The sequence below is a fragment of the Populus alba genome, chromosome 4 (assembly GCF_005239225.2).
Source record: "Populus alba chromosome 4, ASM523922v2, whole genome shotgun sequence".
In the NCBI taxonomy this organism is placed as follows: domain Eukaryota; kingdom Viridiplantae; phylum Streptophyta; class Magnoliopsida; order Malpighiales; family Salicaceae; genus Populus; species Populus alba.
In genome coordinates, this window is record NC_133287.1 from 14,350,919 (window position 1) to 14,367,243 (window position 16,325).

Consider the following 16,325-nt stretch of genomic DNA (forward strand, 5'->3'; position numbering starts at 1 on the left):
TATTTTAGTGCATAAACAAGCACGACAGCTAGAAGCTTAGAAATATTAATGTTGATTAATCTTTTTATTAAATTAACATGATTTTAGGATATAAAATTTACAAATTAAACTTAGGTCTTGTTTATTTTAAAAATATTTTTGAAAAAATTAAAATTTTTTATTTTTTTATAAATAAAAATTTTTTAAAAAAACAACCGCAACTTACACTTTCAAACAGATAGAGTAATAGTGAAAATCAAATTGATAAAAGAACACAAATAAGTTTGGGACCTAATTGATAAAGTTTATAGATTTGAGAAGTAATCGAGAATGAGCAAATAAGTTTGTGACTAAATTGAGGTTATCTCTAATAATCCACCACGACATCCATCCTCATAACCCTTTTTTCTGCAACGAATATTATTTTTCCTCGTGTCACGGCGAGGATCAAAGTCACCCCTTCTGTCCCTTCAACTCTCCACTTCCCCTTTACCTAAAAATAAACCCTCCGAAACTCCCCTCCTTACCAGAACCTTAATCACCACTACTACTCCTCTTCCTCTCTGGGTTTCTCTGATAAAACTCAAAAGCAAAAAGGATAATGAAGGGATTGAAGAGTTACTACATGCACTTACGCCACCACCAAAACATGGAAAGAAAATGGATCTTTCCATTAGCAATTGGCTCTCTAGTTTCTCTCTTCCTTCTCTTCCTTACAACAATTACTACCTCTGACGGCATCTCTGTGTTCCCTTTCTACCGTTCTTTCTCTTCTCTCAGCTCTAAATTTGTTGAAACAAAGATCCACCCACTACCCATTTCGAATCTTCCTCCACCCCCTCGATTTGCCTACGTAATCTCTGGTTCTGCTGGTGATGCCAACATGTTGAAGAGGACTTTACAAGCTCTTTACCATCCCAACAACCAATATGTTGTTCATTTGGACAGGGAATCCTCGACTCAGGAGAGATTAGATCTAAGCAATTTTGTTAAACACCATCCTGTTTTTCTCAGGTTCGGTAATGTAAGAATGATCAGTAAAGCTAATCTTGTTACTTATAGAGGACCCACTATGGTTGCCAATACATTACATGCTGCTGCTATCTTGTTGAGAGAAGGTGGAGATTGGGATTGGTTTATTAATCTTAGTGCATCTGATTATCCACTTGTTACACAGGATGGTAAGCTTAGTGGCTCTGATTCTCTTTTTGTAGGTGTGATTTTTTTTTCTTTTTCAAGTTTGGATGATTTTGATGCTGGTTTTTTTTTTTGGTAGATCTGTTGCATACATTTTCATCTCTGCCACGGGATCTTAATTTTATTGATCATACAAGTGACATTGGATGGAAAGAGTTAGTATAGTTTCATTCTTGTTGTTTTTGTGATTTTTTAGTCATGGGGATTATTAATTGGTTTTTGATGATTCTTTATAGGTTTCAAAGGGCGAAGCCAATAATTATAGATCCCGGGTTGTATATGACAAAGAAAGCTGATGTTTTTTGGATTACACAGAGGAGGAGTGTCCCAACAGCATTTAAATTATTTACAGGTACATAATTTCTTAATCTTGAATTTAAAGTATGTCACTTTCTACCTGCTTTGTTAAACTTCCTCTCTTGGATTCTTTAGATGTGGCAAGTGCAAGTTCCTTGGTTGATCTTTGTCTTCAGTACATGATTCAAGATTTCCCTTTTCTTTTACTGCTTTTTCCACCAGTATTTGGAACGATTTAGTTAGAAACACGGTGTTGTATGATTAGAACATTCCTAAGAGCGAACATGTTCTAAATGCCAGGATTTGACATGCAAATTGCTTACTAATGGATCTATAACTGTAAAAAGATGACCTGCTTGCAATCAGCTTTATATCAAATTTGACATAACTAGAAATCCTTCAATACACCCCTTGTTCAATAACAAGAAGTCCACAGGCACAGGGTATATACATGTCATGAACTCTGAGAGCAGTTGTGCCACTTCTTCCTATCACTTTCATTTATAGATTCTGATATAATTTTGTAGCCTTGGTTTATGTGGTATTGACAGTTGTATTACTGCAATAGAGGTCAAGAAGATACTTTCTGTTCAGCCTTGGTATTGTAGTTATGGATACTTGTGAAGTGTTTTAATACCTGTTGGCTTAATTTTTGTTTAGTCAGGTTAAAGAAATCTAAATTAGGATCCATGACAAGGATCGTGGATTTATTGAACCCTCCAGCAAAATCCCTGGTTTTTGGATATATGTTATCCTGAAACTATTTGTTGGATTCTGTTAAAATTTAGCTGCATTTGAAATCAGTTTGTTGGTTGGAACTTGAGATGGAACACGGGCTGCCTGATCAGTAATTTGTGTTTTTATTTTTGGATTTCCTTGGACCCAAAGTATGTTGATTGAAGTGTTTTCCAAAAAGTGTTCATATTTTATCTAAGTGAGTATAGAGATCTGACCTAGAGTCAGCTTCTGTTGCTCAAGACGATTTAGTTAGTAGCTGGAGGAGCTTTTGCTTGTCCAGCTGTGCCTATTCCACTGTTTTTAGCTGGAGCAACTTCTGGTTTTACAGGCATAGGCTTCTAGGGATCTTTCTATTTTTAAGCACAGAGGGAAACAGGGGTGTGGCTATAAAGATGCTATTTATTGATGGAGTAAGGGAAGAGAAGGGTAAGCATAGGCATTTAGAAAGATTGACTACTCTTCTTTAGGTTAGGCCATCTTTGGATATCTATATTATAGAACACAAGCTAGGAAGACCTGGAATGTTTTGATATTTCTAATTTTCAACTGGTATTTCATGGAACAAAGAAATAATGATACTGGCATCTGTAGTGCCTTAGCAAATGGAAGCACTTCTAGTGAGCCGAGGTCAAGTAGTTTCCAAACAATATGCAACTGTCTCTTAAATGTTTGTTTTACATGAGTGAGAGCACAATTTGCAGTCTTAAGTGCAGTATTTTATTTATTTATTTTTATTTTGGTAATAGAACAGCTCTCTTCTTCATCTTGTATATTATTCTAATAGCCTACAGAAGTGCTGCTGAGGTCTTTTTTTCCTTTGTCAGAAGATGGAAAGAATATGTGGAAATATAGACCACAGGGCTGTAGACTATGATGACGACACCAGTTTGGTTCTACATTGTTGATACTAAACAGAACCTACTATTGTTGACCCTGAGCTATGTAACACACTACATTCAATATTTGATGCACAGCAAACCGTTGTTTGATTTCTTGGGGCGCCAGAGTGTGCAAGTATTTTTCATCTAGCGTCTGTCTTCTATATCACAACTGAATTGCTCACGTGATGGTTTAAAGTTTGCACATGATTCCCTTTATTGAATTTAATGTCAGCATGATAGTAATTGCTTAGATGGGCCCTGATATAATTGAGTTTCTGCTTTCTGCTTTAGGTTCTGCCTGGATGGCACTATCTCGTCCTTTTATTGATTACACCATATGGGGATGGGATAATATACCTCGAACTGTACTGATGTACTATGCGAACTTTATATCTTCCCCTGAAGGTTACTTCCACACTGTCATTTGCAATTCTCCACAATTTCTCAATACTACTGTGAATAGCGATCTGCATTTTATATCTTGGGACAACCCTCCTAAGCAGCATCCACACCACCTCAACGTTGCTGACATGCAAAGGATGATTGAGAGCAATGCTCCATTTGCTAGAAAGTTCCCCCATGAAGATCCAGTGCTTGACAAAATTGATTCTGAGCTCTTGTCTCGTGGTCCAGGCATGTTTACTCCTGGTGGTTGGTGCATAGGAAGTAGGGAGAATGGAACTGATCCATGCTCTGCTATTGGTAATACAACTGTCCTGAGACCTGGCCCTGGAGCTAAAAGGTTGCAGTCATTGATCAGCTCTCTGCTATCAAATGAAAATTTCCAACCAAGGCAGTGCAAGTAACGTATATGTAAAGCAAAGGTATATTTGTGATACCATGGGGTTACTTTCTTGGGAAGAGCGGAGACTCTGATTCAGGTAATATGTATTGCCTTAGCAGGATGAAAGAAATGCGGAGGCATGCTCAGTCTCTCTTATAGAATGATAGTGGCAGAATGAATTGTGTGGAGGATATGTCAATTATAGAGCTGGGATTACTTTAACGCAGTAGTATCATGGTATAGATGACGACTCATCCTTGTGACCAGGCAGCCCAATTTTCTTGTTTTTTTGCCATTTCTTAACATCTGTATCTTCCATGATTGGATCACTCATTATCTTTATATCTTGTGCTGGATTGATGATGAGATCGAAGCACATTTGTCAAAATTAATGTTAGAAAAGAGGAGGGGGAATTCCTTGGAATTTTACGGTATGATTCCTTGTATCAAACTGCTTTACGTGTAACAGCTACAATTCGGTGCATATCGGGAAGGAAAACTCTTGAAATCTTTTGTTGCCTTCTTCACTGATTCATATTGGAAGGATTGAATATGATAAATGCGAAAGGACGGGAGGGATCCCTCCAATTCTTTCTTTCTTTAAATCTTTATCCTTCTTGCCAAATAAACACACATTCAATCCCTCATTGTCAATCTTTCCCCTTTTATCCACAATTCCCTCCTTTTCTACTGCCAAACAAAATAAAAAAAAATAATAATAATATTATAGTACATATAATGTATAATGTTCTTAAAAAATAATTTTTAATTAAAAATATATTAAAATAATAATTTTTTATTTTTAACATTAGCATATTAACATCATAAAAATATAATTAAAAATATTAATTTTAAGAAAACAAACACAATCAAATAAATAAACAAACAATATTTCCCTTTTCTAAGTGCAACCAACTATTTTACTTGGTTTCAAAAGCTTTTCTCCTCGATGAAGTTATGCTTTTGGGTTTTACATTTTTGTATGTTCTCCTACTTGGTACATATTTATGATTATTTTAAAAATCTAAATAATAACAAAAATACATAGCTTTTTTTACTATAAATTTAAATAATTACAATTCTTATAAGAATTCTATCATCATACATTCTAATGATATTGAGTTATTTATATACCTTATTATTCTATTATGTATCTTAACAATGCATAAGAATTAAAGTATCCAATAGAGAGTATATTCAATTTATTAATAAAATATACACCCAATTCACACAAATATAGTATGTTAATACTATACATAAATATGCAATTAAGTAATGCTTAAATAATACAATATTTATTTGATAAATAAATATGTATAAAATCACCATGAATAGAAATCATAAAATTACCTACCATTTAACTATAAGACAAGGGGTCTATTAATGTGTATTTAACATACATTTAGTGGTCCACCTAGAAAACTTTTTAAGCAGGGCAATTTTATTTTTGATAAATTAGAATATTAATTAACAAGCTAAGGTGTCTGTGTGGATGAATGTGATCATAAATATTTTGAACTCGTTTTACTTGCTTTTTTTGAAAAATCCAAAAACAAATAGAAAACAACAACAAAAATATATTTTTGATGCATTGAGTGGTTTTAGTATTTTCAACATATTTTTAAGAGAGTTAAAAATTTAAAAAATCTACTTTCGATGTGTTTGATTTTTAACATGCTCATTTCAAAATCATTGATCAATTTTATTGAGTTGATATTGACATTGTTTTTTTTCTTTCAAAATTATCAAAATATAAAAAAAATAATAAGAAAATTAAAAAACAAAAATATTTGAACATGGGGACTGAAAGTGCAAAAAGAAAAAAAAGAACAAGAAAAATGAGGGATCAAATTTTTTTTAGTTGTTTGGGTACTAAGCAATTTGGAGGAAAGGACAAGTTTGTTTTGCCTATAAATAGATGGTTGTTCCACACATAAAAAAAGAAAAAAAAAAAAAAGAACATGACCCTTCTACAAGCTCACAATCTCTAGATGTATCCATCCATAAAAATAAATATAAAAGATAAAGCCTCATCTTCTAACATAGAGCCTCCCTTATATAAATTAAAAACCAATCTCCCTTATCTACTAGCCTCTTATCCTTCTCTACCAGTGACCTAAGCCACAATCCATCACACTCTTATAAAGTAGAAAAACCATTTCTCACAAGCTCTAGTTTTGACTTCCAAAACCAGCAACCATCACTCATCACAATGAGTGGCAATGCCACCAGCCAACCTCATTTCCAAAACTATTAATTGGCTATTAAAGCATCAACCCTTTCAACTCATAGCTTTCTTTTCTCGATCAACACAACCCCTTTTCCTCCCACTAACCGTCATGAGATCCAATCACTATTAGCAAAACCAACTTGAGATTTTATTTTCTAAAAAAAAAGAGAACATGATGGCCTCCATTCTTTCCCTTTTTTATTGCTAATGATGACAATGACAGCACCAACACTTATCGATAACATGTGACCCTCAAGCTCCTCCATTAAACTCATTTCTCTCCCAGTAGTCCACAACCATCATGAGCTATAACACATAATCGTCATCAACCATCCAAACTTATTCATGATAGAGCTATAATAGTCCTCTTCCTCTTTTCCAGTACATACACAGACTCATTAAGCTTATGACCTCAACTCCCCTCTCACTAATAACGAATCGAGAGGAAGAAGAAAATAAAGACGATTGTGTTGTATATTTTTTTTGCTTTTACAAGACACAGTAAGAATCATCGCCAATACAAGGAGTAAGAAGATGGGAAACCTTTCCAGATTCACCCATTCTTTTGGTTTTGTCTACGACAGCGGCACGTGGAGACCACGTACCATCATTGTTCCTATGTTTCCAACCTTAATTTTAGTATACTCCAGACACATCAAACATCTTGAAAGGTCAATCCATAACCTCAACTAATGTTTTGGATAAATTGATAAAATATGGTTTTTAGGACAATCTTATAGTTGTGTATAAATTTTGGACTATTTGAACATTATTTGATTTGAATTGACATATGTTTTTTAATTTGGTAATTTGTGTTGGATTGAGGGTTTTATTTTTAAGGATGTGATTGGTATTTAAACATTACATATTGATTTTTGGATTGTGATTGAATTCATGTTAATTTGAGTATTGATTATTTATTCATCGATTATGTTTGGTTTGGTGTTGAGTCGTTTGAGTTAGTATGTGATTTGAACGAAGTTTGTGAAATTAATAAGATTTATGTAGATTTTTTTAATGTTGCTTGATTTTAAGTTGATGAGTGATAATTCATCTTGAGTTGATATCATGTTTAAATGGCTTGATAAAAACACTTTATTTGTATTTTTCCAAACATGGCCTTGGTCTAGTTTTGATAAACTTTCTAATTTTTGGAAGATTATCTTGCAATTAATTGCGAGTTCCCTACATTTTTATCTCCATATATTTAATATTTGAAATTATTACCTACACACAAGGTACTTTTTTAGTATTATATAAACCAGTTTCCTTCCACAAAAACAACAATAAAAAATCTTTCTTTTTTTCTTTCAGAAATCAAATTTTATTTTAAATTGTATATGACCAAATCTCTCAAAAATAAAAAATAAATCATATTTTAATAAATAATAAAAATAAAAATATCAAGGCATTGCTTAGTTTTTTTTTTTTTTTTTTATAAAAAAAAATACTTTTTTGATATTCTTACATGCATTTTTGGATTTAATAATCAGTTTATTAAATTCATGAGAACTTGGCCTACATTTCAAACACACCAAAAAATTTATGTTTTTAATATACAAGATTATAAACTTATACATAAGATATATTACTGATATTAAATAAAAATAAACTTTATTTTATTTGACATTAGAACAATTAGGTTTTAACCTGATAAGATAATGACCTCTTTATTGAAGATGAATTTTCTTAAACCTTAGACAAATCAATTATTAGAAAATACAACATCATTTTAGTTTATCAGACAAATAAAATTGTAGCTTACCTTAGGTAAGGTGTATTAGGGGTGATATATCCTCTCTATACACAACCAGTCTTTTTATCTAGATTCTGAAACCAGTTAGAGTTTTTAGTGACTAAAATACTAGGTGGCGACTCCATCCTTTTTTTACTAATAAGAAATAAGAATTATTTGTTCTTTTCCCATCACCAGAGAGATCCTGACCCAAGAGGATAATCATCGAGACGTTGCACATGTACAACATTATATAAAAAAATCAATAAATGAAGAATTATTTGTATTTAGTTTTGATTTTAAAAAAATAAAAATGGCACCAAGTTTTGATAGTAGTTTCAAAAGTTTACAAACTCTGGATTCAGGTCAGGATTAAGCTTGAAGCACCAGGGAGTCGGTATAGGGTGATTGAGATTTGAGTTGGGACTAATGTTGAAGTCTGAGATGCTTAAGTTTAGGCTAAGATTGGATTTGAGGTGTGTGAAGTTTAGGCCAAGAACTATGTTAAGAGCCTAAAAGTTAGTTCAAGATTGGATCTAAGGCTTCTAGGTTCAAACCAAGACTTGGTTTAAGGCACCTAGAGTCAGTTTGAGACTAGGCCCAAGTTCAAGTTAGACCAATTTGAAATTCTTAGGAGTTAGTTGGGACCTTTGTCTAGAGCACTTGATTTTCAAGTTGAGATCAATGTCTAAGTTTGGGGCATTAGGGTTTGGATTAGAACCTAGTATGGATGCTCGAGGTACAACGAGTCCAAGGCACCCTGGGAGTTAGTTTGGAACAAGGTCCAAGGCTTATGATGTTTAGCTAAGACCTAATTGGAGAACTTAATATTTGGGCCAAGAGTAGAGTTTATGTAGGGGCAAGGTTTGAGACTTCCAGAAGTTAGTCTAAAACTAAGATGAGACCAAGTTTGGGTTACCCAATGTTTAGGCTAGAGCAAATTATGAGGAGCTTCGGAACTAGGTGTATGAAGCACAAGGGTTGAGCCAAGATCGATTCGAAACATCCAGCGTTTAGGACATTAACATGGTTAAAGTGCTCAGGGTATAAACTAGGATAGGGTTGGGGGCGTATAGAGTCAAGTTCAAATGTTAAGCTCATAACCCCAAGGACTAAGTTAAGATCAATATGAGCATTGAAGTGTTGGGTTGAGGTTGGTTAGATACAAAGCACCTAAGTATTGAGCCTAGATTGTCCAAAGACTAGTCTTAATAACTCAAGTATCCAATTCAATCCAAGTGCTTTTTTTTTTTTGAAGCCAATCAAACAAGTTTTCATTTTTTAAAAAAAATAGAATTGATATGAAATTGCCTTTAATTATTTTGACAAAGTGTAATTTGAATTAAAAATAAAATAAAATAATTATGTTTACTCCCCTAAAAACCAAGCATGCATTTTTTTTTAATAATTTACTAATGACTTAATAATTAAATTTTATCAATTTATTCTTTAAATTCATTTAAGAAGTGTGTGTAATATATATATAAAAAAACATAAGAAAAACAAAACATAATCAAAGAGTTAAGCAAAGAAAATGATAAATGGAAGAATAGGTAATTATATTTAGATGTATTAAATAAAAATTAATATAATACTTTTATAATCTCTTAAATTTTGAAGAACAAATACCATACTACGTTTGTATAACTATCTCAAAATATAATATTGAAAACATATATAATTGAGTTTGGAAATTCACATTTTCAAGTTCATTACTTAAAAGGAAGTTTGTAAATTTTTGTGTAACCATCCATTATAAATTCCATAATTTTCTACTTTAGAATAAGAAACTTGGAAGCTAAACATCCTTGGTTAGTTTCAATAATATTTCAACAATATTAGTTAATTTGGAAGCTAAACGTTCATGGTTAATGTCATAACCTATTTTTGGGTTATTTCCCACATTTTACCCTTTTTTCCTTTTAAAATAAAAAATAAAAAATAAATAATAATAACAAGAAGATTGACGATATGATAAAAGCAGGTTGAGGAGGATTTCAAATATAGAGAAACATCAAGCTATAATTTTGATTGAATTAGAAGTTTAATTATGCTTCGTTGTACATAAGACTAGAGAGACAATGCAAATTTAAGATTAAGATTAAATTATTATTAGATAAATCTACATACAAATTAAGACCAGAGACAATTAGAATTTTAATAGGCCAATATGATTTAATCATAAGCCAAATTAAATGTTTAATTATGTTTAAGAATTAATTTGGGTTACATTAAATGATTTAATTAAGTGTAAGAACTTAATTATACTTTAAATGAGTCAAATTAATTATATTAAGTTTGTATGAATTACTAGGCTATAATATATGGATAGAAAATTCAAGATGTCTAGTTTCCATACCAACTAGATTCTCAATATAATTGCATCTATAGCTTTTGATATGGCTTTAACAGCACATGAAAGCCTAGCTTGACATATTTGCAATTTTTTAACCCAAACATCACAAATAAGCCTAATCAAGTTGTTTTGGATCTTATTAGTTTTAGACTTTCTAATTGGTCTAATTAATACCTCTAATGGATAATTTGGTGATGTTCATTAATTCTCATCATTCCCCATCTCTTCAAAAGAATTCATCATTGAATCAATAATAGGAACACCATTTATAGATAATATGTTCTTATAATCCTGCAAAAAAGAAATAGAAACACTATTTTACGTAGGCTTGTTAGTAGAAAGAACATTATCAACAACACTTTTTCTTACATAAAACCTCCCATACTTTTTTTGTTTTTCCCCTAACACTATCTTTTTTCTTAATAAGGGGTCCTTGTTCTCTTTCTCTCCTCTTCACCAGCTTATAATTATCTCTCATTTCAGCCAACTTATTGTTTTCTCTCATCTTAAGTTTCTCATCCAAAAAACCATTTTCTCTCATCCTAAAGCTATCTAATAAACTCTCACATTGTTCCATAAGAACAATTGAAAGATTTATTACATTATGGTCATTAGCTAGTACAACTTGTATGTGCTCTAAATGTAACAAACTCTTATTATTGTCTTTATCATATTCACCTAAGCTTTCCTAATTCATATCGCAATGATTGATTTCATAATCATTATTCTTGATATCCTTTTCAATTGTGTTGGTTATTTCACTTCTATTATCTAGTAAAAGAACTTTAGAATTATCACAAATCTTAGAACTTGGCTCTTATTTTGCATTGTAATCTCTAACTTTATAAACATCATTGTTCATCTCTTCCTGAATTTCATGCTTAAATTTCCTTTTCTCCTTTAGTGAATGAGCTAGGTTTTGACATTAAATAATTATTGTATCAATATTTTTCTAGAAACTCTTTTCCATTCTCTTTTACAACAAATCATAAGAATATAATAAGCTTTCATCCTTCCCACTCTTAGTTTTAAAATTTGGCTGCTTTGAATCACCATATCATCATTTTGAGTCTTTTTAGCATTGATTTGCAGCTTTCCATTTAGTAAATAGTTTATTCTTTTAATCAGCATTGTAAATTGTTCATCCCTGCTCACCTTGATGAATCTCATACAATAAAATTTATCGTTAGCATTCATAGCTTGGAACCTCAATTTCTCTTGTCTCCTTGCATTAGAAACCCTTTGGGATCGTCTTTCTTGCGAATTAGCAATCATCACATCTTGTTTATCCATCATGTTAGAAAATCTCACCAAACCTCACATCCATCCTTTTAGTTTTAGACATTGTAATTAGCTTAATTAGCACCTCTATTAGATCCTTTGTGATGCTTGTTAATTCTCATCAGTAGCTGAATTTTTTAATTTATTTTTATTAAAACGATATTGTTTTGATCATTTTTAAAAAATTAAGGTTGATTCGAGTGGGCCTAGGTTGACTTCCCAACCCATGACTCAAGCCTTGACCATGTTTTATAACTATGGTTTCAATATTAATCTAAAAAAACCAAAAACCAATATTTTCTATCACAATATAAATTTTGAAATTGTACTCATTATTTTTTATTAAAAGAAGATTATTTTCTTGATGAAAATTATTTTGAAAGTACCATATATATTATATATAGTTTTTTTTTCCTTTTTTTTTTTCAATGATAAAATTAATTTTGACCAACTTGTCCTTAATTCATTTTCTCCTAAACCCTTTTAGGATAAAGTGATTTTTATACCTTAAAATGCTAACCTTTTATGTTTTAGGTGTTTACATATTATACTTTTCTCACCATAGAAAATAAGAAGCATAACTTTTATTTATAAAAAAAATCTAAAAACCCTATAAATATCAAAATATCAATTCAATTTGCCCCTTGAATAATATCACATATATTATTTTAGGCTAATTTGATAAATTTATTCAATTAAATTATTACTTGATTATTTATAGGTTTATAATTATAATCTTCTATATTAATTACATTTTAGTCTTCAATTTTTAAAATTTATTTACAATCAATCACACTTGATTAATCATCTCATTTTAATTTATAACTAATAGTTTTTATGTGTTTCATTAAGTTCTCTAATAAATTGTCCCAAATATAAATCTCAATCCTAAATAAAATAGAACTAAAAAATTAAATAAATTAATTTATTATTAATTCAACAATTAATTGATTTATATTTATAGATAAAATATAATATCAAATAACTTGTCATTATTCCTCAAATATTAAAAAACTTAAGTGGTTTAACTTAAATTTTAGGAATCCACTTCTCAGTACAAATATAATAATTATTTTTTCATCAATAATATTCTAATTAAAATATTATAGCATTAAATGTATTAGCTATATCAAATCATGTTTATTCTCTTTTATTATTCTCAAATAAAAGTGGCTATAGAAGCACAATATAGAATGTCTTAAAAGAAAAAAACAAAATTTTCTAGCACATTGAAACTTTTTCAAGAGAATTTTGTTCTTTTTTGTGAGATCAAACATTGAAAAAAATTATCAGCCCAGAAAACACACAACCAAACAATCAAGTCGTTCAAAGATCAACTCCGGTACAGTACTTTAAAACCCTCCCAGTAGATCTTCAGTTTCAATTAAAATTCTTTAAGACATTAAAAATCTGCAAATACTTTTTTTAACCGTTTCAGCAAAAAGAATTTCTGGTAGAAAGCACTCTGCAGATTCTTGAGCTAAGATCAGGGGATACAGATCCATTTATTTGAAGTGGTGGTTACTGTGAAACGTCGCGCCTGCATTTTACATCCGGGCACACATTAACGATCACGAATCCGTCCATAAAGAGCCTGAAATCTATCCTTCAGATACTAAGGATAATTATATGTCAATTTCTTTCAAAATCAGCATTGGGAAGATTTGTAAAAGTGATGTTGGAAATCCAAGAGGCCGACTCAGACCTGTGAACCCACAATATATATAGACAAAGGAGTAGGCAGGAAAGAAAACACGTAGTTGAAGGCAATTCTGCTCAGAAGCTATGGAAGTCTCTTCTCATCGATTAAAAATCTCTGAAGTCTGACATGTGTATCTTATTCCATGACTTCATCACTGCGGAAGTATTGAAAGAAAAACTTTGCAAACTTTTTTCCAAAAAAAAAAGAGAGAAAGATTATAGGTCATTAAAAATTAAATATGATTTACTACAATGGTAAGAGCTCTCATATTTTCTTCAGATTTCAGCTCATGTAAGAATGATCTCAGAATAGCGTATATTGCCCAAATGGAGCATACAATCACAGAGCCAAACCATTAATTCATTTAAAAGAAACAGTCTAAATCTCATGCAAAATCAAAGCCCAAGTAATTTCATTTACATGTAAGAAAAAAAAAAAAGCAACAGATATCAGAGTGTTCTAAATGGATATCAGTCACGGTAAAATCAGAAACGCAGATCAATTAAAATACTTATCAAATCTCACAATAATTGAAGAAATTTTTTTAATAAAAACAAAAGACAAGTATTTTTTTTAAACAAAGAAAACACCATCAGGTGCTGAAATACCAAGAATCACATCATCGACTGATGGGACATCGTCAAGAAGTAGAGCGGAGGATGGTTTCTTCCCTCGGCAGCGCAGCTAGGTTAATCAGAAAAAACTACAAAAGTGGTTTATTTATAGAGGTGTAACCCTAAATCTAGACCGTTTGTTTTTATGGGCACTGTAATACCAAACACTGTGCTTCACCCTTCAGCTGTCCTCCCGTGGAGGCCCAGCCTGCAGCCGTTGTTTCTTTTGGGCCGTAGTACAACCACCGAACAGCAATGAGAACCTCCGAAAAGCAATGAGTCTCCACTAATCATTCTTAGGTAATTGTCATTATTAATATCTTTTGTTTTTTTTGGCTCTCAGTGTGCTTTAATTACTTTTCATTAATGTTATAATACTACCTAACTTCTTTCAATTAAATTTACCTATTATTGAATATATGATGATGAAACAATGAAATTCTGGAACAGAACCTAAAAATGATTATTTATTATAAGAATCACCATCACGTAGAAAGAGTTTAGTGAGAAAGTAATTACATGAATCTAAAGTGATATCAATAAACACAAAATCATAAATAAAAGAAAGCAATAAAAACCCTAAAAAGAAAAAAAAACTAGCTATACAAAATTACAAAATATATGGGGCTCACTATCATAGATAATAATATTGTATTATTACAAAGTTTTAATCATACTTATATATTTATATTGTTACAAAACTTTAATCCTACTTACATAAATAATTCTAATCCTACACATATATTATTATCATATAAAGATGTTTATTAAATCCTAATAGAAGTTAAACTCATTTTTTATTAATACACATATGAATCCTAGATAATCTCTTACTTTTGATTAGTTATTATGTTAAGAACTATTGCTCTTAATAAGATTGTATATTCTAGATATACATATGTTCAAACTTTGTTAGTAGATGCACTTTTCAACTCTTTTAGTTGATCAAGGAGTCTTTCAACATGGTTGATTATCTCAGTTTTTTTCCACTTGTTTTATCTTGTTTGGATTGAACAATCATTATTCTTTAAGATTGACATATATATGTTTATTTTAGGTGTTAACAATGCTCCTCATATTGTTTTATTTTGTAAATAAAAGAATATTAACTCCATTACACTTATATTGGAACTAGTCAATCAGATCAACCAAGTATGATTGGGTAAATAATAATATTTACCTAAAATTAATCAATCTTGTTTTAAAACATGTCTGACATGTCAAACATCTCATCCAATTAGTTTAATTTTAAAAACTACTCATGATCTAGCTTTTAGGTGTGATTTTAGATTTCTCAGTTTACTTACAATTCCTCGTCTTTTGTAAAAATCTATAATTCTCCTTTTAACCTTATAAAGTTTTCTAAAAATATTCAATCTAGAACCCCAAACACTTTTCTTCCTCCTTAAAGCAATAATGATAGTCTTGAGCTATACTCCATCAAAATCTATGAGTATCTCTCATTATCAAATCCTTTTAGATTTTTTGTCTTGTGTTATGGATGGAGAATGTCTCATCTTGTTTTATGAAAAAAAATGGCACAAGAAAAAGATTGCCACTTTGCTTAAGACATTGAGAAAGAAAGGATTCACCTATAAAATGACTATGCAAACTGTAAAACATGAAATAAACAAATCCCAATATGGCCAAGCACTGCCCTTGTCAATTATATCATATGGTTGGGTAGGAAGTAAAAAAACTTTGGTGAATAATGGAAGTATCAAAAGATCATTATTTAGCTGTCAAGAATAACTATCAAACCTAGTAAGCAAATATTAGCCTTTTTTCCCTATTTTATTCAAAATCAAATGACACATTTTTTAATCAGATGCAAATTATTACTTTGCATGACATGGCTTTAATTAAAGGCTTTATACCCAATAGGGGAAGAGTTTTGTGTTTCAACCTACAATTCTACTAGTCTTTTTAAAGACTTTCTACTAAATGCTTATGAATCTGGTTTGTTGATAGAAAGAAAAAAAAAATACAAGACATACTTGCCCTTTTACAAGGAATATATGGTTTTCCTACTATATTGAATATATGCTCTAGGGCTAAAAAACAGCCAAAACCTACCTAAAGATAGTAGTAGCTTTGGAAAAAGGCATATTTATATAAACATAAGGCTTATCCATTTTTTTATGAAATCAAATTGTTTTATTATCTTATCAAAATGGATATTCCAACTCCTTGGAACTTGCTCAAGTCCGTAAATTGATTTTTTTATAGCTTGCATACTTTGTTAACAAATTTTTTATATTCAAAACCTTTATATTGTGTCATATATGTAATTTAATGAAGCTTTCCATTCATGAATGCATTTTTGACATTCATTTACTAAATTTCATAATTGTTCTATGCAATTATAACAAGTAGAATCCTTATAGATTTTATCATAACTATCAAAGAGAAGGTTCTATCAAAGTCCACCCACTGTCTTTATATGTAACATTAGACAACTTGTTTTACCTTTGTATATCCATACATTACCATCCATGTTATTTTTTTTTTAATCTTAAAGACCCACTTAT

General features: G+C 30.7%; 1 protein-coding gene and 2 non-coding genes across 3 annotated transcripts; 1 reads left to right on the top strand and 2 right to left on the bottom strand.

The window, feature by feature from the left end:
* The first annotated feature begins 386 nt into the window (after positions 1 to 386).
* On the top strand, positions 387 to 4,310 carry LOC118050858 (beta-glucuronosyltransferase GlcAT14B). Its single transcript, XM_035061337.2, has 4 exons — positions 387 to 1,160; positions 1,256 to 1,331; positions 1,413 to 1,528; positions 3,384 to 4,310. Exons 1-4 carry the CDS (start codon positions 581 to 583, stop codon positions 3,896 to 3,898), a joined length of 1,287 nt encoding a protein of 428 aa, XP_034917228.1. The 5' UTR covers positions 387 to 580; the 3' UTR covers positions 3,899 to 4,310.
* Positions 4,311 to 13,247: 8,937 nt separating this feature from the next.
* LOC118050868 (small nucleolar RNA R64/Z200 family) lies at positions 13,248 to 13,343 on the bottom strand. Its single transcript, XR_004687938.1, has one exon. It is a non-coding gene; the product is annotated as a small nucleolar RNA R64/Z200 family (small nucleolar RNA).
* A 96-nt stretch (positions 13,344 to 13,439) lies between these two features.
* On the bottom strand, positions 13,440 to 13,529 carry LOC118050867 (small nucleolar RNA U54). Its single transcript, XR_004687937.1, has one exon. It is a non-coding gene; the product is annotated as a small nucleolar RNA U54 (small nucleolar RNA).
* Positions 13,530 to 16,325: the final 2,796 nt, after the last annotated feature.

Excerpts from the sequence above, each read along its gene's own strand:
- LOC118050858 (XM_035061337.2), top strand. The coding sequence starts at position 581 with ATGAAGGGATTGAAGAGTTACTACATGCACTTACGCCACCACCAAAAC. Across the intron at positions 1,161-1,255 it reads TCCACTTGTTACACAGGATG|ATCTGTTGCATACATTTTCA; the intron begins GTAAGCTTAGTG and ends TTTTTTTGGTAG. Across the intron at positions 1,332-1,412 it reads AGTGACATTGGATGGAAAGA|GTTTCAAAGGGCGAAGCCAA; the intron begins GTTAGTATAGTT and ends GATTCTTTATAG.